This window comes from Myotis brandtii, unplaced genomic scaffold, assembly GCF_000412655.1.
Source record: "Myotis brandtii unplaced genomic scaffold, ASM41265v1 scaffold213, whole genome shotgun sequence".
NCBI classification, from domain to species: domain Eukaryota; kingdom Metazoa; phylum Chordata; class Mammalia; order Chiroptera; family Vespertilionidae; genus Myotis; species Myotis brandtii.
Genome location: NW_005357962.1, coordinates 1,678,624 through 1,706,312, shown reverse-complemented (window position 1 = coordinate 1,706,312; position 27,689 = coordinate 1,678,624). Strand labels below are relative to the sequence as shown.

Sequence of the window (27,689 nt, the reverse complement as noted above, 5' to 3'; positions counted from 1 at the left end):
TCCTCCTCCTCCTCCTCCTCCTCCCTCTCCTCTTCCTCCTTCTCCTCCTCCTCTTTTGCTTTATCCACTGAGCCAAACTAGCTAAGGCCTCAGCAACTTTGCAACTTTTTAAAAAATATATATTTTATTGATTTTTTTACAGAGAGGAAGGGAGAGGGATAGAGAGTTAGAAACATCGATGAGAGAGAAACATCGATCAGCTGCCTCCTGCACACTCCCTACTGGGTATGTGCCCGCAACCAAGGTACATGCCCTTGACTGGAATCGAACCTGGGACCCTTGAGTCCGCAGGTTGACGCTCTATCCATTGAGCCAAACCGTTTAGGGCTGAGCTTTTCTTCTTGAATCACCTCTTTACTGGCCCTACCTCCAAATATAATCACTTCCTGAGGTATTGGCTTCAACATATGAACTGTGGGGGACAGAGATCATCCCCTAAAACCTTTCATTCTTACTAACTTTCAGGGTTCCAGACTTTTGTGTTTTCTTACCTAGTGTTGTCATATGGACAGAGCTGGAAAAGCAAGGCAGGAGGGCCTGAGGAGCTGCAGTGCCAAAGTCTGTCTTCCCTTTGGGGTGAGGTTTCCTTGGGCCAGTCAGCCTTGCCTTTCAGAAAGGAAAATATTTGCATTTCCATGTCTCTCCTCTTGTCCCTTCTCTCATCTGAGTGGCCAAGGTGTAGCTATGGTCTTCTATCAGGAGGAGGCTGAGAGTGACTTTGATTGGGTTGCTGTCGGGAAAACATTTCTTGGCCACGGTTGCTCTCTCTAAAGTATTTATTAGGTTGCCATTATTTCTCACTCCTCCAGCACTGGCTTATCTCCTTGACATCTCCTCTCAAAGGCCAGGCATTTGTTCCTGTGTGTAGGTGCTCTCCTCACACTAAGGGTCTGGAATACTTCTGTCTGTCTCTTTTGTGTGTGCACAGTGATGGCCACAGTGGGGGAAGGCTCCGATGGCCCCTCAGGTACACTGCAGGCCCTTAGCTCTTCCTGCGGTCCCCTCCCGCAGGCTGTTGACTTCGGAGATGGGCCCTTGCATAGTTTTCTCTGTCCCCCAGGATTTCCTCACACACTCTCCGGGGTCAGTGTCTCCTGCTTCCTCAAGTCCTCACCTTGAGGCCAGACAGCTTTGCTCGGCGAGGAAGCTGTGTCTTCCCTCCTTCCTTCCTTTCAGACGGAGACACTTCCTAACAGATCTCATCCTGATGCTTGTTCTCCTCTCCCTGTGGGTTTGTTAGTGAGCACACTCGCTCCAGCCCCTCTGAACCTTTCTCTTCCTTCCCTCCTTGCTGATGGAATTGGGTTCTTCAAAAGGACCATCTGGCCCTAGCCGGCTTGGCTCAGTGGATAGAGCGTCAGCTTGCAGACTGAAGGGTTGCAGGTTCGATTCTGGTCAAGGGCACATGCCTGGGTTGCAGGCTCAATCCCCAGTAGGGGGCGTGCAGGAGGCAGCTGATCAATGATTCTCCCTCATCATTGGTGTTTCTATCTCTCTCTTTCTCTCCCTTCCTCTCTGAAATCAATAAATATATATATAAAAGGATCATCTGACTACCCAAGGATCTGAAACTGCAGAGAAAGGAATAACTCTACCTGGGCTCCTCTGGGGCCTCCTCTCACAAGGAAGGTTCCAGAAGCCTCACAAACACCTTTTTCATGACATCTCTCAGTGCCCCCTTTGTGATTAACCTCAATTTGGCTACTGGGGAGGGTGGGGCAGAAAGGCCTTCAATGTCTGTAGTAGCCGTCCTTTTCCTCTTCCCCCATTTCCCTGGATGAATCTGAGAGACAGCAATTTTCCCCAGATTCTCTGCACCACACAGGCCACCCGTCAGCGTGCTGCTCTGAATGTGTGCTCGGGTTCCTCCGCATTCCCCTGGTGAGCAGCCCCCAACCATTTTCTCGGGAGCACTAATTGCCGGCATCCTTAATACCCAGTCATTAGCTGCTCCCACTGCTTGTGGTGGGGGTGGGCTCCCATCCGTCCTGCCCCTAAATGCCATTGGGGCCGTGTGGCGAATCGAATGTGACAGCTCTGCAGCATCCTAAGGTCTCAGCTCTGTGATCCTCCCTTGGCAGGGCTGTGGAGTGGGGGAGGGAGGCAGGGGAGCTTAATCCTCGAGGCTAATCTGCAGTCCCTCAGGAACCGGCCTGGCCGCTGGACGCCAGTGTGGTGGGAATGCTGACTTTTCCCTCTTTAGCTGTAGCCTGACCCGAGCTGCTGGTGAGCACAGGCCTCTCGGAAAAACAGCCCTACAGACGCAGGCATTTCCAGGGCCCTGGGCAGCGGCGTTTGCACCACCTGCAGCAGAGAGGCCTTTTGACTTTGGTCCTCCTGCTGTCCCTTGCTGCATCTCCCCCAACTGTGTCTCCAGCAGAGCCCATTGCTCATCCCTGCGCCTGCTGCTGCTGAAAGGGCAGAGTGGAGCTGGCATTGACCTTCCCCCAGCCACGCTGCCCTGTGCTGCCAGCTCAGCATTGACTGCCATTCCTCCCGTCCTCCTGCCCCCTCCCAGCTGATGCTCTCTGTCCTTTGTTCCTCTCCTAGTCTCTCATTTTCTCCTGAGCACACGTTTCTCGTCCTCCTGTAGGCTTGTCCCCTTTCCTTTGTGCCCTGGCCTGTCTCCCTCAGCTACGGCCACCCCAGGGCTGCTAGGAGCTCCAACGCTCCCCTGGGGAGCGAGTGCTTTTCTGATGGGGTCTTCCTCGCCTGCGCTGCTGCCCTTCTCTCCCTGTGGGAGGCTGGATTCTTCTTTCTTCCTCCATTTCTCTTACTACCTTCATCTTTCTATAAATGAAATCACTGTGTGTGTGTGTGTGTGTGTGTGTGTGTGTGTGTGTGTGTAAGGGAGGGAGTGCTTGGGCGGGTAGGATTCTGAGAGGTGTCTCTCAGAAGCATTCTGTTGTGACTCTTTTAATGCCATTTTGGTAGACAGCCCCGGAGGGGCCAAGGTAGCAGAAAGAGCACTAGATTAGAACTCCAAACTCCTTTGGCACAGGCTTACAAGGTCAAAACTCTCCCTGAATTTCTTTTTACCTTCTCTGTGCAATGGGAATCTGTTACAGACGATGTTTTTAAGGTATCTTGGCGTGGGTGTGAGCATTTATGAGGTCCTAAACCTGAATGGAAAAGCTATGTGAATAAATTCAGTCTAATCCATTCATCTGTGCGTCCGTCCATCCATCCATCTACCCATCCATCCATCCATTGGTTTAGTAGCCATGCACCGAGTGCTGCCTTGTTCCCTGTCCTTGAGCAGCTCCCAGTCTTGCGTGGGCATGTGTACTAGGACACGTGCAGGGTGGGTGAGGGAGCAAAGACTCTGAGGCACACACAGTACACGTCCACTCCATTGGGCTGGTGTGCTCTCAGGGCAGCAGCAGCACCTGGGACTTGTTGGAAATGCAGATTCTTGGCTCCAGCAGACCTCCTGAAACAGAGACTCTGAGGGTGGGGACCAGCAACCCGTGTTTCAAGAAGCCCTTCAGGGCATTCTGGTACCACTAAAGGTTGAGCACCACTGCATTAGGGGATTTGCAGAGGCTTCACTAAGGAGGTGACATTCACAGTAGCCCTTGAGGAATGAGGAGGAAGTATTCAGGAGATGGAGGTAACTGCATGTACAAAGGCAGGGAGGTATGAAGTAGCATGGCATATCAGACCATTGGGAATAGTTGGATCTGACGGCATTGAAAGGATGGTAGACATGTTGGCAGAGGCCACAGCTGGAAGTGTCTTCTGTGTGTGGTCGTCATCTTGTAGGAAATGGAGAGCGACAGTAGCAATTACTAGAGGACAAGAACCAATAATTTATAAGGAAATCTGTCTGGCGTAGTATTAATTGTTAAATGGTATATCTCTTTTATTTCATAGTGTAAATTAGTATAAAATGCTCTCTATAACATACTTGGAACTCCTAAGAGGAACAAGTTTTTTAAAATATGGGTCTGTAAAATTTATTTCAAGCCTATTTTCAAGTCCATGGAGTGGAAGTCAGGTTGTCCTAGGTCTCGGGAGGTCTTAGTCTTCCCTACACATAGTCTTGCCGGGCACATAGGCTTTCCCTATCTATCCGTCAGGAGAAGGAAAGGCCCCATTATCAGGTACCTTTGAAGCAAGCTGTACTTTGTAGAACTGAAGGAGGAGAGTCGAGTTGATGAAGGGTAATGGCTGATTAGATAATCTGAAAATTAGTCTGATAATGGGAAAATTATCTAAAAGAAGCATATGATGTCATTGCCACAGTGATAGGAGAGATATAACAGATGTTGTCTTCTGACTTCTCTGTCCTCTACTGCATGGCCCTGGGGCAACAAGAAAGACTGACACAAGCTTAGAAATTTGGCAGAAAGGCCTTCAATGTCCATAGAAGATGCTATCTCTCAGATTCATCCATCTGAAAGATGCCAGAAAAGCCATAAATAAACTGACACAGCCCACTACTTACCCAACCTCCGTGCAGGGAAGTCAGGCTTTGTTACAGGGGGCAGAAGGGAAATTCAGACATGGGACTCTGTCTGGGAAAGTGAGCTGCTTCTTCCTGAAGTGCAAGTTTGGAAACTAACAACATGTGTTTTTTAGGTGCATTATTTCATCCTTATTTAAGCAAGTAGCTTACAGATTGCAAAGCGAAGAAGAACCCAGGGGTTGCTTTGGCCTTGAGAGTAGACTTGGAGTTCATTTCCTAGTCCTGTGGATTATCCACACCCAGTGGCCGAGAGAATGGCATTGGAATTGGCCAGGCCAGGGTGGGTCTCGTAACTGCTACTCTGGTCAGTTACTTACACGTCTCTGCGTTTCTGTTGCCTCATCCATAAAGCCGCAAGCATAATCACTGGACCTCATGGGGTTGCTGCGAGTCTTCAGTGGGGTGGTGTGGGCGTTTGGCACCAGGCCTGCACGCTGTGAATGCTGATATCCCATCTCTGTGCCATTTGGACCAACAGAGCATGTCTGTGACCACAGATGGCTGATCTGAGTCAGGGCCCATCTGCGACTGTGCGATACTGTGGTGCTAACTGCCTGTGGGGGTCTCATTGGCATCAGGCGTAAATATCAGAACCTGACCTGGCCCTGGCATATCCTTTGCTAAATTTTAGATATGGGACACCAATCCTTCTACACAGGCTGCACATGTGCATTTATTGAGAACTTACAGTGCATGTGCCCACTTGTGGGGCTTAGTGAAATTGGGCCTCTGAAAAGGCATCACATGTGGCTCAGCCTTAGGAGACCTTCTGGTTTAATTGGGAAATAAGATGGATGCTGGAAACCCAGAGAGAGGAAGCTGTGGGGCAGAATCTAGCCAAGTGTGGTATTTATCATCCTGTGTCCCCAGGATCAGGCATGCACCCGCCACCTGCCTTCCTGTGAGTCTCTTATTTCTCTTACATTTTTGACGTAATCACCTAGAATGTTCAGGATTGAAGAGTTCCATGTCCTAAGAAACGACAATGTCAGTACTTGCCGACATTCCTTGAATGTGTCAGACACTGAGCGAAGAGCACCACATTTATCTCATTCATTCCTCACAACAAATGAGGTGGGCGCTATATCCCCTAGAAGACATACCAAGATGCACAGAGACTGAGTATGTGCCCGTGCATGGATGGGAATTCTCTAGTCACGTGTCACTTCTTTTCCTGCCTTATCAGAGATAAAATTACTTCCCATCTAGGTGAGGAAAGAGGCAAAGAAGTTGTGGAACACCTACTAGGCACCAATTTACATGGCCTGTGGGGGTCTCATAAATTTACGCATTCACAGCGTAAATTTACATGTATCATCTCGCTAATGTTACAAGTCCATGAGACACATGTTATTGCTCTCATTTTGCGGAGTAGAAAACTGAGGTTCAGAAAGGGTGAGTAATTTGTCTCAAGTAACATGAATAGCAAGATGGGAAGCTGAAATGTGAATGTGCTTGAGGTGGGCACCGTTCAGTTACGTCAGCACATCGGGGCCGCACGTGATGGATCCCAGTCTTAGTCCGGGATCTTTGTCATGGTCCTGCTGATTGCTTCTAACTTTCACCTTTAGGCCAATTGTCAAATGAATCATATTGCCTGGCGACTTTTCAAGAGAAATTAATGTTTTAATGGGCAGTCTCTTAGTTAGCTCAGGCTTCCATGCCAAAGTAGATTGGGTGGCTTAAACAACAGGACTTTATTTCTCACAGTTCTGGTGACTGGAAGTCCCAGATAAAGGTGTCAGCAGGGTTGGTGTCTGTGAGAACTCTCTCCTTGGGGTGGTTTTCTTATGTCCTCACAAGGCCTTTCCTGGGTTCATGTGGGTGGAGAGAGAGAAACAAGCTCTCTGGTGTCTCTTCTTATAAGGGCACAAGATCCCGCCATGAGGGCCCCATCCTCAGGACCCACCTAACCCTAATCACCTCCCAAAGTCCCCATCTCCAGTACCATCCCATTGGGGTTAGGTCTCCAACGTATGCATTTTGGGGGAGACACTATTTAGCTCACAGGTAAATTTAGTCTCCAAAAGTAATTTGAACTGCGTGGTGCTATATGGACCTCATCCCCTCATTACAAATTCTACTTGAGACATTAGTTTATAAATGTGTTTTACTTTTAAAGAAATCACACATTACCCCGTTCAACAATTTTGAAGATTAGTCCTTGGCTCTTTGTTTTCTTTCACCACCCACCCACCCAGGTCACCTCCCCTCCAAAATATACCCCAGATCTCTCCCTTTCTTCATCTCCTAGCCACACCGGCTCCTTCTTGGATCATTGCATCTTCTTTATTGGTTTCTCAGCCTCTCTTCTTACCTCTTATAGTCTATTCTCCTCTTATAGTCTATTTTATTTCAAAGTATAAAATAGATTATGCCATTCCCTGCTCTCAATATGTTCATCACACTTGAATACAACTCAAACTCCTCACCTTGAAGGCCTGCATTTTTTGCTTCTCAAAGTGTGGTCAGCAGCACCAACATCACCTGGGACCCAGGTGATTGTCTTGTCCAGGTTTTCCCAGGCCATTCCCAGTTTGAGACCAAAAATCCTGTGCCCTGGGAACCCCTCAGTGCCACCCAAATCCAGACAGTTGACTACCTTGCAGGGAACCTTAATAAGAAATGTGGAATCTAGGGACCTAGCTCTAGATTTTAATCATAATCTGAATTTTAATGAGACCCCTCACATTTAAGAAGCCCTGGCCTCCAAGGCCTGCCAGCCACTCTGATTTGACTTCCCTCAAGTGTGTGGTTGCGTGTGCTTGGGGTAGGGCAGTATCAAGTGGACCAGCTAACAGCCATACTACCTGGGTTCAGAGCCAACATAGCCACTTACTGACATGTGACCACAGACAAGCTACTTAGCTTCCTTGTGCCCCAAGTGCCACCTATGTAAACCAGAACATGAATGTGTCTGTCTCATAGGGTTACGTGGTGATTAAATATTCATTCAGATAAAGCACAGCATGAACAGAAAATACGTGTGATGCAGTGTGTGTGTCTCACATGTTGTGTAGAGCCATGGTTCTCGAGCTTGCGCACAATAACATCCCTTGGAGGGTTCATTAAAACACAGACTGCTGGGTCCCACCCCAGAGTTTTGCTACACCAGTAGGTCTGCGGCGGTGGAGTCCTCGAATTTGCATTTTTAATAAGTTCCCAGGTGAACCGTTGCCTTAGAGAAATCCAGCTTTTGAAGACTGGTTTTCAATCTATTTCCTTATAATTATTTTCTTTTGGATGCACTGGGTCAGGTAACTGGCCAGGAATCAGGCTCCACTGTTAAATCTAACGGCTAGTCTTGGTTTCCATTCTTTCCTAACGTTCCATTCTACCTGGGCAAATGTCTCCATAGCTCCCAGCACCTGCTGCCTGGCTTGCTTTCTGGGTGTGTCCCCATCTGGGCCCTCCTCCCTGGCTGGGCTTTCCCTCAGCTCTGGTGCCTGGATTCTGTCCTAATTTTGAGGTCTGAAACTTGAGGCTCATCCTTTTTCTTTTTCTGAATACTGTTTTTCAGTCTGAAGGACCCAGAAAATGCTGGTTCATTGTGGACCGATGGGGTTGACATACCTGAGTCCCATGGAGGTGGTGGTGAGGAAGGGTGCAGAGGGGCTGGGGTGGGCAAGGTAGGAAGGAGGCTTCCTAAATTCTAATAACACAATAATATCCCGACAACCTAAATGGGTAAAGCTTAGCTGACTCTAAAGCACCAGGATCAAGATGTCCTGTAGTTCTCTAGGGGAATGACACTTCATTCAGAGCCCTGTTGACATAGCTGCTCTCAAATGAAACCATTTCCTCCTCAACTGACTCATTTGGTGGCAATAACATTTGCTGCACCAGGGCTTGGACTGACCCGCACAACCTTCTACTGGAAAATTAAAACATCTCCTGCGCTTTTCCTAATCAGCACTGAGAAGAGTAATCAGTTTTGCTTGGTCTTTTTCTCCCTTTCCTGAAGCATCAGTGACAGACCTGGTGTTGCTGGCCCAAGTCTGGAGCACAAAGGACATTACTGATGGGTCATTTCTGGCCCCAGAACTGTGATGTGGTGTCCAAACTGCTGGCCAATTGTAACTCTAACCAAATGCATCTGTCAAGATGGAGACCTCAGTATGAGAATACATGTTTTCTGTTTCTATAGCACAGTGTTTAGGAGTAAATATTCTCAAGGCCCGTGTCTAACAGTATGAGTTTTGTATTTCATAAAGATGGAGGAAATGAAGGTAGATGCAAAGAAGAGTGGGATGGCTGGTAAAACATGGCCTGTTTTCTCATTGGCTGGTGCAGGGCTCCTGGCAAGAGACTGAACATGGGACTCAAGGGGCTCTGGGGCCAACTGAGTCTGGGGGTTCTTAATTCCTTCCATCTGGTTTTCTAAGAAATACCTAAGGGAGAGGATTCCTGCAGGAGGGCAGGCCTGTTTGCGGCAGCTCCTTCCTTCCTTCCTCCTCCTCCTCCTCCTCCTCCTCCTCCTCCTCCTTCTTCTTCTTCATATATTTTTATTGATTTCAGAGAGGAAAGTATATATATATATCAATGATGAGAGAGAATCATTGATCCACTGCCTCTTGCACGCCTTCCACTGGGGACCAAGCCCTCAACCTGGGCATGTGCCCTGACTGGGAATCTAACCATGACCCGGTTCATTGGTCGACGCTCAACCACTGAACCATGCCGGCCGGGCCCCATTGGCTTCTTCACTGCAGCTTTAGTCCCCCATTAGTCATATTCCTCACTCTTTCTGTCCCTGCCCTGAACGGGACTGACACTGGCAGTGCCTTAGCATGGTCACTCAGAACTTGGGGGATACTTTGCATCCACTCAGTTTCTGGTTTTTGACTTTTCTTTGCCTGGCAGATCCTCCCCCCACCCAAAGCCTCTGCCAAGATTTGTTCATTCTTTCATTAAGTGTTGTCAACTCCACGTCAATCACTGCGCCAGGTGCTGGGGATTCAGAGATGAAAGGCACTGCGCCTGCCCTCAGGGAGCTCACGGCAAATAGGGAAGAGACACCTACACAAGCATGAAGCAGCATGAAAGACTGAGCTCCTCTGGGTCTGGAAAACTTTGTTTTTCTGTCGCTTTTTTCACCCTATTTAATACTCAAACAATGGGCCTAAAAGGGACACAAAGACGCCATCTAGCATATTCTCTTGCTTCTGAGTAGGTGTGCACTCAAAGAACTGAGTCTGGGGAAGCCTTTCCAGGTTCCAAGGCCTCTTCGGAGACGCCGGCTCCTCTGACCACGCCTTTGTGTCACTGCCTTCATCTCGTAGCTTGTGCTCCATCCAGCTCCTTCTTTCTCATGTCGTCCTTGATAATTCGGAGTGTGGCGACTTAGCTCCTTCCATAAACGTGAAGACATTAAAACAGCCCTGGGCCTTCCCTTCTCTAGCGGTGCCTGGAATCGTTCTGCACCAGCAGCCCCTCCTAACCCTTGTCCTACGTTCTCATTGTGGTCAGTGTCAGGCAGCAAAATGGCCGGTGAGGAAGGCAGTTCTCAGTCCCGTGGTGAGTGGAGCCTGGTGTCCATTTTCCCGCCAGGCTCCGGAGTCCCTGCCTTCCTTATTCGGGGAGGAAGGCAGCCTTTGTCTTCCTCCAGGAGCCCAGGGCAGGGCCCAAGTTGCTACTACGTGTCCAGGAAGAACCAGCCTGAATGGGGTCCCAACATTTTTATTCTTTGGATCTGTGGGATTTATTTTTTCATCTCTTCTAGGGAAGCAATGAAAAAAGGTGTCAGGCCTTGGAGATAATTTATATGAGTAAACACGCAAGGCGTAGGGTGAGCAAGAGCATGAGAATTAAGGCCATTTATCCAGGCTCTGAGGCTTTGTTTGCCCTCTGGTCCAGCCTTTCTCACAGTCTTTATCTCACCACATTAACCCTCTTCTCGCTGTTCTCCTCACGGGCCCAGCACACATCTCTGCACAGCTGCCTTCTGGGCTCCAGCCTTTGCTGCCTCCCCCTCCCCCGCCCTCGTCCCTCATTAAAGGCTGGGTAGAAGGTAGCTGATGTGGCCGTGGCCTCCAGCTGAGGCCTGCTCGCTGATTCTGAAGGGAAGGCACGTTGCCTTACACCCCCTCTCTACCCTCTCCCCGTCTCCAAAGCTTCCTCCTCCAGCCTGGCCTGTCTGTGTGGCCAGCCTGGGGCTGCCTTTCCCTCTTTTCCTGCCCCCTTTCTTTACTCCGTCCTGTGAAGCTGCGCTCTGCACAGCCAAGTGCACCAGGCGAGGATGCTTTACACTTGAGAGATGAAGTAATAACAGGTGGCAAGACCAGAGGCTGCAGGAGCCCAGGATTCCAGTTGCCATGGAAACATGTCAGACCTATGGAGGGATGGGAACTGTCAGCCGTGGAGGGTGGTGGGGGGACAGGAGAGGCACATTTCCTGGAGGGTTCTCCTCACTGCCCCCCGGTTCCCCAAGGGCTGTGCACTCCAACTAGCAGGCCCCGGGAGACCACCGCTGGACTGGGGCCGGGGCTGGGTCAGGGCTGGGTGGCGGGCACAGAGCATGGCCATGTGTTTGTACACACCAGGCCCTGGCAGGCGGTCCTGAGCGTCTGCTCAGGATGTGAAGTCACGCTTTGTGGATGTGCCCTGGAGCAGCCTAAGCTGGCTGGCTTCCTGTTTCCCTAGGACACTTGGGACGGAGTTCAGATCTTGGAAGAGCCGGATGAGGGGCTGTTGCTGATGCCAGACTGTCCCTGCCGCCCATTCCTTCATGTGTGGCAGGCATATCGCAGCAGAGATCAGACGGAACTGGAGAAAGGCAGCCCTGTTTGGGTGGTAGTTCTATGGAAGAGTTGGGGCCGTGATTGCCATAGACACGGCCTGATTGAGGTAGAAAATCCCATAGTGTGCATTTTCCAGAACGACTGCGTAACCCTTCCTGAGAGTGGTGGTGGGACAGTTCGGGGCTTGGCTGTTCTTTCTCTTGGTTTGATTTATATGAATGCTCCCTCCACCTTCTAGTTCCCCCACCCCGCTTAGGAACTTTGTTCTTGATTTCTATTCTTTTCTTTCGTTTGAGATTTTTGGAGTTATCTGCCCAGATAAATTCCTAAACTCTTCAGGCTCACTTTATTTTCTCAGCAGCTTCCTTGTATCTCTCATATGATCTCAGCCCATGAACATTAATCAACAGAAAACCAAGTCCATCATTGCGGGCGCTGCCACCAAGATACCACGCGGGCCTTTGCCCTCACTGTCATCTTATTCTATAAAGCGGGACTCAATTTCCCATAAGCAGGGGCAGAATCTCTATTTAAATCCCACTTGCAAGGTCTGGGCAAGCTTCCTATTTATAGTAAAATCCTTTTTCTAATGATCTCAGATACAGTACCAGGAAATTGCTCACCCTGGGTCAGGCCATAGGCCAACAGAGCCGTGGTGTGAGCTTTACTTTAAAAAAAAATCCCTTCCCGGGCCCCTGGACTCTCTGGAGAAGTGTTTCTTCTGCAGAGCATTTGACAGTAAGCAGGTCACCGGGATGGATCCCTGTGAGAGGGACATTAAGTTTCAGTTCAAAGGGAATTTCCGCTTTTACCAGGCCAACCTCAACTTTTATTGCTTTGGGATTCCTAAATAATGGGTTAGGTGAATGAAGAGATTTCTGAAATATTTTATATGCAAATGTTGGTCAGAAAGTGTTTGCCTCTGGAATTTCCAGGAGGCAGATTATAGACCGAGAGTCTCTGGGGACACAGACAACCTGGAGGTGAACCCCGGAGCCAGCCCTTAATCTCTGGACTTCAGTTACCTCATCTGTCAAATAATCCCTACTTCACAAAATATTTTTTTGTGTGTGAGAATCCATGAAATACCATATGTAAAGCATCCAGCGTAAGATCCATCACAGTTTTGTTGTGTAATAAGTGTTTGCTGCTTTTTCTTCTCGAAAAGCTGTTGAACAAGAGGGAGGCTGAGTGGGCAGATGCAACCTGGTGTCCCCTTCTCAAGAGACAATGAAGCGTAGTCTTACAAACTTTTCTTGGATGTTTGCATGTCAGGTGGTGCTTCACCTACCATCGTAGGGGCACAGTGTTATTCTTGCCGCAACCCAGAGCTCTCAGCTACCGCTCCTGTATTCTCTGGGAGTTAGAGATGACTGACCAATCTCTCTGGACATGGACCAGCTCTGCTCTGAGGATGAGGGAAATAAACAGGCAGTGAATGATACTCAGCACAACAGATAACTCTGCCCCAGAGAAAGCCAGCCCAGTGCTCTGTCCCTGCTGGGAAGTCCCAGGGGTGGTATCACTGTGCTGCCTGCTTGCATCTCTGCCGTTCTCTTCTGAGCCCTTCATCCCACACGTTGTTAACCATTTCCTGTGCACAGGCCCGTGGGTGTTCCAAAGATGTGTTTGACGTGGTCCCTGACCTGAAGGAGTCGATCCTTTAATAGGGGAGACGAGGCAGGTGTACACATGCATAAGCAAGAGAAGCACCCTCAGAAGTGTCAGCAGAGTGCCCGCCCCAAAGCCTGGTTGGGGAATTGGGAGAGCTCCATGGGAGAACTCTCACCCCGAAACCCATCCTAAATACCAAAACGTGTATGAGAACCAGGTGCGAAGGCTATCTATGAGTCTACTCTACGCCATTTTACCAAGATGGAAGAAAGCTTTGAGCTTACTGTCATGAGAAGACAGTAGGAACTGAAGCAGAAAGGATTTTGCTGGAAATGAAGTGTAACCATTCAGTATCCCTTCCTATCCTGGGTCATTGCTCTACTAAAATACAGCCCCTCCCTCCCTCCCCCACTTCTAGCATGTCACAGCTGCATACACCAGGGCCTACACAGATTGTAGCACCTCTTCACCTCCTGGGCCTGGCACTTTCTGTGGCCAATAACCGACACCAAAATATGTGGGGACCCTATTCTGATTCGGTCTCCTCAGAAATTTCTCTTCATCAGATGAATTAAATTCTGTTCCTTTGGTCTTTTTATATAGGATCCATTTCTCCATCATTGTCTTCTTTGCTCTACTAGATCATTTCTGAATTTTTTATTTCTTGCCGTATTGGATCCCTGATTTAATGGTCTGGGTGTTCTACCAATGGTCTGCTGGTGGTAAAAACTGTAAAGGATTATCTGGGAGTTCTTATACTCTATATTCTACTTCCTTCTCCTCATAAGTCACAAGTGATACAGTGGGTTGGGGACAACCAGCTTCTTTGGTTGCTTAAAAGATTTTGTGAAAGGGCAGAAAAAAATCTGACATAATAAGAGGTCCCTAAGAGAACAGGAGAGAGACAAATGGTGAGATAGGGCCTCCTGAGAGTTTTTGTGAAATGATACACGTGAGATTTTTTATATTGATTTTTATGTGGGAAGCTACCTAAGTTGTAACTGGCATCTCCACATTTTATATCTAGTTCATACCAATCCTGAAATTTAACTTTTGTTTACATTCAGCCCCTACATTTAATGCACCCCACTTTTTTTTTGTCCACCTTTTGACTGATTTCCATGATAGCCTCTTGGTCAGGAAACCCTGAGTTTACTTGCTTCATAGATGTGCCTGGCTTTCTTAAGAGAGTTCCAGAAATGGTTAAGATGGCAATTGAGAGAGAAGGAAGAAAGGGACTTCCTTCTGGATTTGGGCAATGAAAATGTTACAGGCAGATGTACTGGTTTTTGGCGATTTGCAAAACGATTCTCTGTGACATGCAGATGGCTTTGAGATACAGAGACTGATGACAGGGTGTGACGGCCTCCTCTGTGTGCCCCCAAACAGCCAGCACTTTTCTTGCAGAGACTTGTCTGCCTCCCTGAAGATGAAAATCAATGACTTAGAAACTGATTAAACAATCCAAATAGCAACTGATAAATGGATTAACCCCCTCTAATGTGATTCTGCAAGCTTTTGTCTTCTGCCTTTCCCAGGTAAGTTTTTCTATTCCTGGAGGCACAGCAGAGGCATGGAGGAAGCAAAGGCCAGAGGGAATCGCATTAAAGTGGGTGAATCCGTTTATCACTTACTGTCTGGATAGTATTTCTGCTCACATATCTGCTTCCTTTTACAGCTTCGTACCCTACGGGACCCTGATTAATGTTAGCCAGTGAATAATGAAAGATAGCAGACATGGGTATCGCGAGGAGGAAGATGCCCCCGTGGTTTAGGCCGATCCCATAAATGGAGAGATGTTTCTTTCTGCTCGCAAACAGGGAGTGTTAATGTGACAAAGACATGTCCACAATAGGGCCAGAGAAACAGAGGAAAATGGGGGAGTTTCTCCCGAGGCAAAGAACCTGTGCAAGGCTTTACACCAGGCAGTAGAAACTGAGAGTGCTCTCGGTGCTCGAGGACAGGTGCTGTTCTCATAGGGCTTGTTTTAAGACAATGTTCCAAGATTTTTCTCTGTTTGTATAGGACTTTCATCATGGGTGGCTTATGAGGATCTTAAGCCTCAAGGCACACTCACTAACTCGCTTTTCAGTCCATCTCTGGCCTGAGGCTCAGCTAAGTGTCCAGCCTGATTCTAGGCACTTGGGGTCTGCTGATTATCTAGTCCGGGGTGCTTTCCATGACCAGCGAGTCTGGACTTTAGGGAGATACAGCTGAGCAAGAGTGAACACCTGTGTACCTGCCAAGATGCTCATCAAAGTCCCCAAGAGCATCTTCAGTGTCCTTTCTGGAAATGAATGCTGCTTTGTTTTCCTTTTCAGGGATGGTAGGACTGTCTCCTAAACAAAAGCATCTTTCCAAAGGGCAAGGCCTAAGCATCGACCATTCTCCCTCTCTCTCTCTCTCCTCTCATATTCTCTCTCTCTCTCTCTCTCTCTCTCTCTCTCTCTCTCATCACACCACTGTTTATGGCTGCCATCTGCTGTTTGGGGCCTTGGCCCTGAGAGCTGCTTGTTCAGGGATGAGAGCAGTTCACTTGACTAGCAGGCCTGGATGCTGTGCCCATCCAGGGATGCAATCAGAGGAACAGTCTTGTTTCTTCTAAAATGCAGAGCTGGGAAATATTGCAACAATCAAAGTAAACTGGGTGGCTTGCAAAACATTGATACTATTTTTTAAACATGTTTTAATTGATTTTAGAGTGAGAGGAAGGGAGAGAGAGAAACACTGATGTGAGAGAGAGAGACACACATCAATCGATTGCCTCCTGAACGCACCCCCTGACTGGGGAGCAAACCCGAAACTTAGGCACGTGCCCTGACCAGGAATAGAACTGGGGATCTTTCGGTGCATGGGATGACATTCCACCACCTGAGCCATACTGGCCAGGGCAACACTGGTACTATTAACAACTTAGTCGTGACAAAACCTCAGATTTTACCTTCATCTTTTTTTTCTGGAGCAGATTTTGCCAGACTGTGGGAGAAGAGGGGGCAGTGGAAACTCATCTCAGTCTAAAATTCAATTAAAAAAATGTTTAACAGCCCAGAAAGGACCGGATGGGACAGTCATTCCTAATAACTACTGTGACTTCTGCTTGGGAGGCTCCAACCTGAACAAGAAGAGTGGGCGGCCTGAAGAGCTGGTGTCCTGTGCAGACTGCGGACGCTCTGGTGAGTGCGGCCCCTTCCTGCACCTGTGCCCATAGACCAGCAGCTGTCCCCCCGCACGCCTCTGCCATCTGCTGTGGGGTGGAGGGTGGGGTGGGGAAGTTGGTGGTGGTGATGACTTCAAGTACAGAGGAGTTTTCAGGTCATTGGATATTTTTCTACTTTGGATCTCAAGAAATCATGCCTCGGGAGCCAGGGAAAAGGGAAGGGAGAAATTCTGGTCTTGTGTTTGGCCTTTTCATGAAGTGGATATTTCTTTGTGTGTGTTGTTGTGAGAAATGTGGGGACACCTGGAGACACAGGCAACACTTTCTTGTATCGGGTGCTGTACATGTAACACAAAGCTTCGTTTGTTCTGCGGAAGTGCCTGGGCGCACTGGAAGGTACGGAAACATGAATATTGGGGCAGCAGCTACATTTTGAGTTGTGGGAGTCAGAGACCTCTGCGCTGCTCGGTAGTAGCATAAATATCGCATCCATTGGCCGCTCATCCCATTTTCTCATGTGGAACCAAAAAAGAGACCCTGATAGAGGAAGGAGACAAAAGGGCAGTGTTCTTAGGGCTAATCTGAAGTTGGCTTGGCCTGTTTTGAAATTTTCATTTCTAACCTCTCCAAAGACTAAAATAAAAAAAGACTTTGATCCTGTTCTTTCATTCCTAAAATGAATTCAGGTTTTCAAGTTTTGCTCAAGCTGTTGATTGTTTTTTAATTCTAACCAAACCGTTACCTTTGGCTGGTTGTGGTTGGTTGTACTACCAATCTTTCATAGATTTTTATGTCATAACTAGGCCAATGAGAGATTTCAGACTTGTGTTTAGTCTCCTCAACTATGGACTCTTGTAGGTGAAATGCAGTTCAGTTGGACACTGGATCCAGCAGCGAGGAGGCCCTGCTCCTTCCACACGCTTCCCTGTGTCCTTTCTCCTCCTACTTCCAAGAATAGGGCCGAGGTGACCACACCTGGGTATACCGGAGCAACTCTGTTCTTCCTTTGCTTGGTCCACAAACTTTAGCGCTAGTCTTTTTTCTTTTCTTTTTTTTTTTTTACTTCATTTGGCTTTTGGGTTGTTTAGATTCAAGACTGACTTGAGAAGTAATTTAAAAAGGAGTGGTTTCCATTGCGTGCAAATCTCAACATGTAACACTTAAGGACCCTGACAGGGTGGCCCACTGCAACCCTGTCAGTTCATTTACTTTGCAAACATGATACCTAAAGCTGAACCTTTTACTCTCCTGGTGCCAGTTTAGAAAAGAGGGCTTGTGTGATAGTGGACTCTGGGTTTTAGATATTTAAAAAGAAAATGAAACAAATGAAATTCAATTCAGTATTTTTAAAGTGAACGACTGTCAGAAGCGAAGTCACTGGGTGTGATGCTATAGGCAGAAGGCTATGGACCTCGGGGGACGTGCTAGAGAGGGCAGCTTCAGGATCCTCATTACAAACTACTTCCTTCCCTTCCTTCCCTATAAAAGATGAGGTACTTGAATCTGATTCATGGGGGACCAGACGTGGGCAGTTGATTTTTTTTTCTATCCAAACCCTTTTTCTTCACAGCCTTTTACTCAGCTTTTTCTTCCCAGGATCTGTCTGCTGTGTGACTCAGGGGACCATTTTATACCAGCCTAGGTGTTCTCATTGCATTTGCCAAGGATTAATTTTGGTGACTAATTTAGTCCAGGTCTGCCTCTGGTTTTCCTGAAACAGTTGATACCTTGGGAATAAACAGGTGGCATTAACCCATGGGATGTGCTTGTTAAGATAGGGGGCAAATACTTCTCCAGGGCCTCCTGGAGTTTTTCCAAGGAAGAGTGGAGCTTGGAAGAGCTCTCTTTCCCTCCCAGTCCATCCCACTTCCTGTTTCCAGGGGAGAAAATGAGATTCCCGATCCTGGCACCGTAACTGGCCTATCATGACCTTATTTGGGGGTAATCCTGGGGCCCATTTAGAATGTAAACAGTTTAAACCTGAGTTGTACAAATTTCAGGATATAACTCCTATTTTTTCACTCTCTTAGTGCTCTGAGTTAGATTTGACAACTTTGGACTTTCTGGGGTAACGAAGACCTGGGCGTGTGTCGTGGCTGGAGTGTGTGTGGGTGTGCACATGCATGTGCATGGGTGCACACACATGTATCTGTGGGCACATGTATGTGGGTGCAGATCACAATAATGTCCTCCAGTGGTTAAAGAAAACGAGAGACTCTTATTACCTACCACATGTCGGACTTTCCAGCTTCTTTTTGCTTTCAGTGCAAATGAGCCACATGGTGTAAGGGCAGAATTGAACGGGTACTGAAAGAGTGGGATTAGACACAGGTAAAAACAAAAATAAAGCAGATGGAGGCTTAACCGCCTGGAACGGGTTATCTGACAGTAATACCTTTGCAGAGCTGCCTGTCAAAGTGAAGGACACACATTGTGCAAGAAACACCCATGGAAAACACCAAAGAAATACCAGCCGGGCTAACACCCACCAAGTCAACTCATTGTCTTGGGTGGGGCTGAGTGAGTGTGTGTGTGTGTGTGTGTGTGTGCACACGCATGTGCGTGCATACAGAAGAGAAAAAAAATCTCGTGAGGAATCTTTCACTCACGTTCAGAGCTGTGGACGTACATGTTATGGTAGAGATGATGCCTTTTCAGGGAGGGAGGAATCCTTTTCCCTGGAAATGTTGGCTTTGTCCTTTTACCCCAAATCCCTGTCGCGAGGTGATGCACCCAGTTAATCTCTTTTGGTGCAAATGGTTTATGATCTTGCTATGAAGCATAATGTTGTAATAATATAATAAGAATATTAATAATGCTGTCTGTTGCTTAACCCATGTGCTGATATATTCATCATACATGTCAGCTCATTTGGGAAGAGAAGGCAGGAAGGAGAAGGAGGCAGCGGCCGCAGCACGCACCACGGAGGACTTATTCGGTTCCACATCTGAAAGTGACACCTCAACTTTCCACGGCTTTGATGAGGACGATTTGGAAGAGCCTCACTCCTGCCGAGGACGCCGCAGTGGCCGGGGCTCGCCCACAGCAGACAAAAAGGGCAGTTGCTAAACCCATGAATGGACTCTCTGGGCAATTAGCCATCACCCTCTGACTTGGTCATTGTTCTGGTTCTGACACATTTTTAAAAAAAATGAAAGACAACCTTAGATTTTCCCTTCATCCTTGCTTTTTCCTCTTGCCTTCCACCCATCCCTTCCCCCTTGCCCTCGATTTTGAGTATGTACAGCAGAAGCACAAACTACTGAAACAAAACAGAACAAAAGAGCAAACTAGTCCTTCAGAGAGATGGCCTCGTGATGTGCTGTTTATTTTCCAGAGCAATGAGAAGTTAGGCGAACTGTCTCTCGGGGGAGGGGATCTTTTTGATATGAGCAGAGTTGATTTCCTCAGTGTTCCTATTTATTGGCAAAATGAGGAGAGGAGGAATATTGGGTTTGGAAACAAAGAACCAATTACATTAAATAAATTATTATTTATATATTCTAACTATTATTAGAAACTGACTTTTTTTTTTTGAGAGAGAGAGAGAGAATGAAGGAAAATCAAAGAAATTGAAGTAATACCCTGTTTAGAAGGAAGCCACTGGGGGAGGATTGATTCAAGGAGACCCGGGCAGGAGGAGTTCCTCGGTGGGAGATGATTGCACTTTGTACCCCACGGAGTGTCTGGCTCCCTCGGCAGACCCCCTCCCCATTTCTCATCCCTGACCTTTCCGCCTTCCTCCCTGCTTGCGAGAAAATGTCAGCAGTTGCTGAGAAGTGCGGGCTGCTGTGTGCCTCCCTCCAGCACCTGGGTCCCCCCCAGCAGCGTCTGCTGGGCTCCTCTTCTCCATCAGCGGAGCCACTGTTCGGTGGTTGCTGGTTTTCCCCTCACTTTCCTCCTGGTGAAGAGCGATTTCCAAATGCAGGAATGGAACGTAAGCAGAAAGTCATGGACTCAGCAACCCGAGCTGCGCTCGTGGAAGAAAGAACGCTACCTGAAGTACATTTCCCTGCCCCCGCACCCCTCTTTACAAACTTAGAAATTCCCGTTGGATGATCAAGTCCTCCCGTATCCTATTTTTTTATAGTGCCCTCCAGGCACTTTGTTTTATGTTTCCAATAGCATCTCCTGCAATAAACCAAAGCCACACTTGCTCAAGGCCCCTGGGGCGATGGAGAAGACCACCCACCTTGTTGGCAGTCCCAAGAGTGAACAGCTGTGCGGGCCTAGTCAAAAGGTATGTCTTGGTTGACCTGTCTTACCATGAGGGCAAACCATCATAGTTGTTTTTCCCCCTTACTTTCTTTTCTTCCCTCCCCACCCCCACCTACCTTGTCTTTTGTGGGGGTTTTTTTTGGGGGGGGTTGGACCCCCTTATTAGTGTGAGAGTGACTCCCGGGTAGCCTGCCCCTCTGCCGTGTCTGTGCATGTACCCCCACAGGGGCCTGGCCCTAGTGTGAGGACTGAGCTTGCTTCGGGCTCTGTGTGGAGAATGGGGGGCTTCTGGCTTCTGGCTCAACTCTAAGAGAAAGTGCCGGGGGAAGTGCCTACCTGATTGCCTCCCATGGCTACACCTGGAGGGGGTGTCCAGGGAACTGACCTGGGAGTGGGCTGCTGTACTTGGCAGGAACGCGGGCGCCTGGCCATAGGGGGACTGCATGTTGAGGTTGGCCTTTCTTGCTCCAGGTACCAATTTAACAGCCAAGGGGATGCATCCAAATGAAAGCAGGTCTATGATTAGGCACAGCACTCACCTGAGCTGACCTGAAGATTCTGAACTCTCACTAAGTGTGGTCAAGTTCTTTGGCCTCCATGAGAGCACAGGTCCAGAGACATGGGTTCTGCCATTTGGCTTGGGTTGGGCGAGGAGAGAGGCCACCCAGGCTCGTAAGTGTCTGGGAAGATCCGCTTTGACAGTCCATCCTTTGCAGACCCTCGGTGAATTAGACATCTCGTTAAAATAGCAAACCAACCAGACAAAAGCAAGGACCAAGCAAAGAAACCCACAGGTGGGCCCTTTGTGCTTCTCTGGTACCTGAAACAGGCAGGGCTTCTGCTCCTCTCCTGCTTCAGATATGTACGTGCTCGCCTGGGCGTTTGTTCTCATTGTGAGAGAACGAAAGTAACAGCCTCATCCAGTTTGGGGATGTCCTGCCTCATCTGTATGTGGTCCCGTTCCTAGGGAATATGGCATAAACCCCCAACAGTTAATATTCCTGCATGTGCACGTGTGAAAAGCCAATATAGTTGGTTCCAGTTGGTTTCTGCTAAGGGGATACAATCTGCTCTTGCTGTCACTCTCCACCTCTTCATCTGTTCTATTACTTTGAGTCAGATATTGGATTCATGGCATTATGACTTCCTCTCACTGATGAACTGTGAGCTCCCATGTTAATAAAAGCATGTCTGACCAATGGATACTGTCATTTGAAATCTGTCTAGTTGTTTGTAGTCCTGAAATTCTTAATGACAGCCTACCTTTGAACTTGAAAAAAAATTCAATCCACATAATTAAAACAGGTTATGAAAACCCACCTAATTTCAGAGTCTAGCTTGGAGTTCTGAAGGGAACGAAGAATGAAGAATTGTTTAAACAAGGCAAACTCCCATGGGAAGATTTATCTGAGGATGGCTAGCGCTTATCTGTTTTATGTTTACTACTATAACTTGATTTTCCTTTTCTTCTGTTGGGGATAGTAGATATCCTCATCTTTCTCAGTTGGTGTAGCCAATGCGAGCATGGTCCTATATCTTAGCATTGCCTGAACACCTTGTCTCACCTTACTCACAGTAAACAGACTCAGAATTTACATCCTTAAAAAAAAAAAAGAACTGGGAGGTACTTTAAAGATGATCAAATTCAAATCTTTCCTTTTTTAGTTGAGAAAGATCAACTCAGAGAGGTTAAATGAGTGAAGTGAGAGAGCAGGATGGACGCTGATTTGGAGGCAGATGTGAAGGTGAAAGAAGGAAACTCGGGGGTTATAGGAGGAGGAAGCTGGATGTCCTGAGTTTCCAGCCACCTTGATGGTTGATGTTTTCTCTTTCCCACCCTCTCTCTACGTAACAATGGCCAGCATTTATGTGCCAGACATTGTTCTGAGTCCATTCCTGGGAATAGTTTATTTAATCCTCATGACTACCCTATGGGGTAGGTGTTTGTGTTATTCCCAGTTTACAAATGGGAAAACTGAGGCTCAGTAATAAGGTTAAGAGATGTACCTAAGGCCTCACAGCTAATACGGGGTCAGGTTTGATCCCTGGCCACCTGGCCCCAGGACCTCCTGTGCTCTTATATTATGGTTCTGTGCGGCCCTTGCAGGTTCCTACATATGGGATATAGGAATATAATACAATATTCCTATGTGTAACCTAATAATAGAAATATTAGTTCATTATTAAAGAGAGACATGGGAATTATTTACATGAGGAAGATTTCAGAAGTTCAGTGGATGCATAGTGACTTGTTTCATTTTATATACTTGACAAGGATGTCACCATCTCTACATAAGTAATAATCCTTGTCATCGAGAGCTACTTTGGTGCCTCCATATTCTGGGAGAACTTTACTCCCACTTTCACAGTAACTGGTTGAACCTCTTCACACGTTCCTTCAGAGCCCTATCCAACAGCTACTACTTTTTGTTTGCAATACTTTTCCTTGAGTTTTTTCTGGAAGCGTAATGCCTCCTTTGGCTACAGTTATGGCTGCACTTCAGTTAATACTTGGTCAAAGGGGGAAGATATACAGTGGGGCCTTGCGAGTGTCCCGACTAACGAGTTTTTCGAGATATGAGTCGTCTCGGCCGATTTTTTGCTTTGAGTTGCGAGCTAAAATTCGGGTTACGAGCCAGCTTCAGATACCCCAACGCTAGTTGGCGCAGCGAACGTCACAGTGAACACCACAACATCAGCCCAGCATCACGTGTCTCACGCGTTCACTTTGAGTTACGAGCTCCGTCACGGAACGAATTAAACTCGTAAGTCAAGGCCCCACTGTATGTGTATATACCTCCCTTGAGGTCCAGTTGAAAGAAGGGGTATTTATAATGAATATAGCTGTAAGTGGTAACCTTATTAAAGGATTAGAAGAGTAAGCAATTAAGTCCCCAAAACGAAAATTCCAATTAAAAGTCTGTACAGAAAGTTATAGAAAGCTCGACATTTAAACCTCATTTCTAGACATTCCCTCCTGATGCCTACTAGGAACAAAGGTCTCCTTTTTCTGTGACCTCAGGAATTGCAGCAGTTGTATGAGCAGTCAACACATCTATTGTTTTGTTGTTGCTTTTGTTAAATAAGTATCACTTACTCCAAATTTAACATAAAAGAAATTAGAGTCATCAGCATGAAAATGATTTAACTAGTTTCCTTTGTCCTCAGCTCAATAAAGTGTCCACCCAAAATGTTTCAGAAACATCATCTAATTTTCTGAGTCCTAGCCCAAAGATAGGAGAATCAAATATATAGAACTTTCTAAATTTGTTACAACATTCACATCCCCTGGGGGAACTGTTGATGAAAAAGGTGATTATTGTTTTGTCTATCTGATGTTTTTCCCTACTTAGAGCAATCTGATCCTTTATTTCTGTTATTGAGACCATGTGGAGATCAGACCCTCTAATCACAGTAACACTGGGAGTGAGAAATACGCATTTCATTTTTTAAAGATACTTTAAAGTCAGTAATGCAATTTGCTACTGGTCTTTTCGAGAGAAGGATTTAATAAAAATATGATGTGCACATCAATAGTATCCCTTTAAGTCTCCCTGCTTACTTTGCATCTCTCTATGCTCCTAATGGGCTGCAGCCGATATTGCCTTTATATAGCACTTGAGGGAACACAACATCATTACTCGAGGAGAGAACTAAAGGCTGCTTGGAGGGTCTCACTTCATGGTGGAGTAAAATTAATTAATATTATCCCAATATGCCTCCTGTTACATCTGATGAATATGATCTTGAACTTCTACTTCAAGTTTGAGCAGGCTCATGTATTAGGCACTTTTCCATAGGGTGTTTTCTTTACCTTTGGAAGTGATGTTGCTTGTGTATTACCCGAGTCAGGTATTTTTTGATCTAGTGAGTAGAAACCTACAGGAGAAATGAAAAGTTCTGGGTTTGGTCTCAATCCTGTGTGAGTTTGTTGCCATGCATCTCTGCCTCAGTTTCTCAATTCCTAGGCTATGGACATTTCTTACCCTTTCATAATACATAACCACATTCTTTCATGATGATTCTTCAAGCAGCCCTGTGAGATGTGATTTGTTCTCATTTTACTGATGAGGAGACAGACTCCATCAGGTTAGATGATGTGGATGAAGTTGCAGGGTAAATGGTGTCTGGGTCTGCTAATACTCTTTCCTCAGTCTAGATTGACTTCTCCATCGACCACATTTTGAGGATTTCTTGAGTAAAATCACTAGAGGGCTTTGAGATCTTGCATTCAAGACTTCTTTGGATTGAGAGGAGGAGGTATTTGATGCTGTCTAAACAAATCAAATGATTACCCAGCCTCTAATCACATTAGAATCCTGCCAAGGAACAGCAGTGTCTGAGTCCTCATGAACTCCTCCCAAGAACAAAGGTTGAGCTTTCTAAATGGTCATTGTTTTGGTGGTGACATTGGGGTGACAGTGAGGGTGTGAGTCGTGAGGAGGCAGGGAGTGAATAAATACTCCAGGCCTTGTTTTAGTCACATGCCAAAGTGCTTCTAACACTAAAACATTGAATTATATGATACTGTTGTGCTTCATAAAAGTGATTTCTGACCATTTAGTCAAAATAACAGCATAGGAAAAATCATTCTGCTTGATTGATTTACCAAATAGCTGAGAATGATGGCAGGTCCCTGTCAGAACTGAATTACCAGCTAACAAGCATTGGCAAGTAGGTTTTCAAAGTATCTCAATACTGGCCCTTGACCAATGACTAAGACTTATTTTTTTTTTTAATTTTGAAATAAATTCAGAGTTACAAAAAACTTACACAAATTATATAAAGAATTCCCATCGACTCTTCATCTAGATTCTTAAAAAACCCACAGTATAATGATCACAATGAGCAAATTAACACTGACACCATACTACAACCTCCAGACCTTATTCCGTTTTTGCCAATTGTCTTACTATGTCCTTTTTCTGGTCCAGGGACCCAATCCAGGATCACCTGTACTTTTCGGTTGTTATGTCCTCTTGAAGTCCTTTAATCTAAAGCAGTTAGTTCTGCAGTCTTTCTTTGTATAACTTTGATACTTTTGGAGAGTACTGTTTAGTCATTTCTTAGAAAGTCCTTCATTTTAGGTTTGTGTGCTGTTTCCAAATGATGAAAATCAGGTTATGCAGTTTTGGTAAGAATACTACAGAAGTGATGCTGCATCCTTCTCAGTGCATCATATCAGGGGTGGGGGGGCGGTGGTGGCATAATTTATCCCATAATGTGGCTCAGACGTTTGGCCTTTCAGCTTAGGTTCAGGCTAATATGTTTGATTCAGGCTAGTATGTTTGTTTCAGGCTAGTATGTTTGATTCAGGCTAGTATGTTTGTTTCAGGCTAGTATGGATGATAATACTTTCATTCACATATACCTTGTTTATTTGGCATCTAGGGACTGGGTAACTGCTCAGCAGGTTGGATGTGTTGTCATGGGACGACAATGGGATTCTTTCTGCTGTGGGTCAAAGTAGTCAGGGAGATGTCTCTTGTCAGAGAATGGAGGTAGAGCAATGTGCCATAATTATTGCAATAAACTGAGGAGTGAGCAATGTTTCTGAGCTAATTAGTGGAAGGATTTAGTGTCTTACTCCATACATAGCAGGTGCTTCATAAATATTGACAGAAAGGTTGGAGAAGTCATACATATCTGGACACAGCATCATTGGTCAAGTCAGAGGGCTGCCTGAGATCCAGGGGGCAGCGTGGTGGTGAGAGATGTAGGAGGGAGAGTGAGGATGTGAAGACAGGCGTGAGAGGAAAGTGGAAGCTGCGTGGAGGGATGGAAAGTCAGCCTCCTTGGAAGGGACTGAGAGCAGAAGACCAAGAACACGGCAGGACATTTCGTTTGGCTGGATGTTGGCTCCACCAGACGAAATGAAAGAGAAAATGGATGTTGGGAGCACAAAGCTGGGAATCAACCAGCTATTTTCTAGGTGGCTTATGTGGGCAAACGAAGATGAGTGTGTGTACACGTGTGTTGGGGAATCAATTGTAGAAATTTGAGGAAATTGAAAGGGCATGGTGTATGGTTATTAGAAAGACTCACTAAAAGTGTGACAGGTGACATCTGACCAGAGGGGTTAAGGGCATGAGGAGAGGGTCAGAAAGACTCCTGGCAGGGGGTGAAAGTCTGACTGGATGCCCAACCAGAGAGCACGCAGCAGACACTCTGGAAGGTCTGGAGAAAGGGCTGGAGGCAGGTGGAATAGCAGAGATGAATACCAAGGAAGATGAATCTGGGAAGGGAGACCAAACAAGCAGATCTGTGAAGTGAGACAGTGGGGTTGGATGGGATGGGATGAAAAGAAACTCGGCCAGGTGTGAGGGGAAGGCTAGATGTGGGTGAAAGCAGGCGAGTCCCAGCTTTGGGAGTCCATCTAATCCAGACCCACACACCTGAGCAGTGAGTAATAAGACCTTGAGCAGTGGAAGGAGAGGTGGGGGATGGGGAGTTTTAGCTTGGAAGAGGCGGAGCTGCTCATTTGATTTTGAACATGGCTCCCTTTTGGCTTGGCTCTTTTCCCGTTGAGCCCCTCCTTCCTTTCCTCTCTCTCTTGCCACTCAGTTCAGTGTGAGCTGGGCACTGTCCAGGCACCCATCTCTGCCCTTAGGAATTGCTTCTGGGGTGAAATGTGATAGTACTTTGGTTTTATTGCTTACTCTTTTGTGCCGGCTACTTCATTCCAAAGACTAAAATAACTTAGCAGATTTCATTTCAGAAGCAAAATCCATGCCTGGTTGGTACCCATCCAGACTAAAGGACCCACCTGGTTTGAACTGCCCCCAGGTTCCAAGTCTGACACTTAGAAGTACTGGGCTAGTTGAGCACTGGCATGGATCTCTTGGCTTGATTCTCTCTCCAAGTAATTCAGACTCCTTGGAATGCCTTGGAGCATTGTTTTGGGTGAGGGTGTGCGGATGAAGCAGTGGCCTTGGGCCAAATGGGGCATCAGTTGGGGTTTTCTGTGACTGCAACTGGTCCTGTACCATAGAACTACTCATTTCTACTTAGGTGATGGGAAGATAGATTGCATCATAATGGCCTTTTGGGGGTATTTTATGTGCTTGCTTTTTTTTTTTTAATCCTCATCTGAGGATATTTTTTTCCATTGATTTCTAGAGAGAGTGGAAGGTTGGCAGGGAGGATGGGAGCAGGAGGAGGAGGAGGAGGAGGAGGAGGAGGAGGAGGGGAAAAGAGAGAGAGAGAGAGATTAAATGGTTGCCTCCCACATGTGCCCCGACTGAGGTTGGGAGAAAGTACGTGCCCTTGACTGGGAATTGAACCTGTGACTCTGGTCTGCAGGCCGACACTCTAACCACTGAGAAAAACCGGCCACAGTCTGGGGTGTTTTAACAGCGAAAAGATTTAGTTAGTTTGGTTTCCAAGCGGAGGAGAAAAACCAGATTTTGCTGACACCCAGTTTTGCTGCTGCACCACCTAGAAATGGAAAGGCCAGCTGTGTCCTCTGTTTCTTGTGTCATTCAGCCGC

At 46.8% G+C, this 27,689-nt stretch overlaps 1 protein-coding gene across 4 annotated transcripts in view; it reads left to right on the top strand.

The window, feature by feature from the left end:
- The window catches only part of DPF3 (D4, zinc and double PHD fingers, family 3), a 279,416-nt gene that overhangs the window by 202,944 nt on the left and 48,783 nt on the right, over window positions 1-27,689 (top strand). For 3 of the 4 annotated variants that reach the window (XM_005865797.2, XM_014539307.1, XM_014539308.1), the window contains exon 8: window positions 15,870-15,998. In XM_005865797.2, the coding sequence (XP_005865859.1) occupies window positions 15,870-15,998 (129 nt within the window). Of the gene's footprint in view, window positions 1-15,869; window positions 15,999-18,848; window positions 20,223-27,689 lie in introns of all 4 variants that reach the window. The other variant, XR_001362031.1, reaches the window with a different exon arrangement.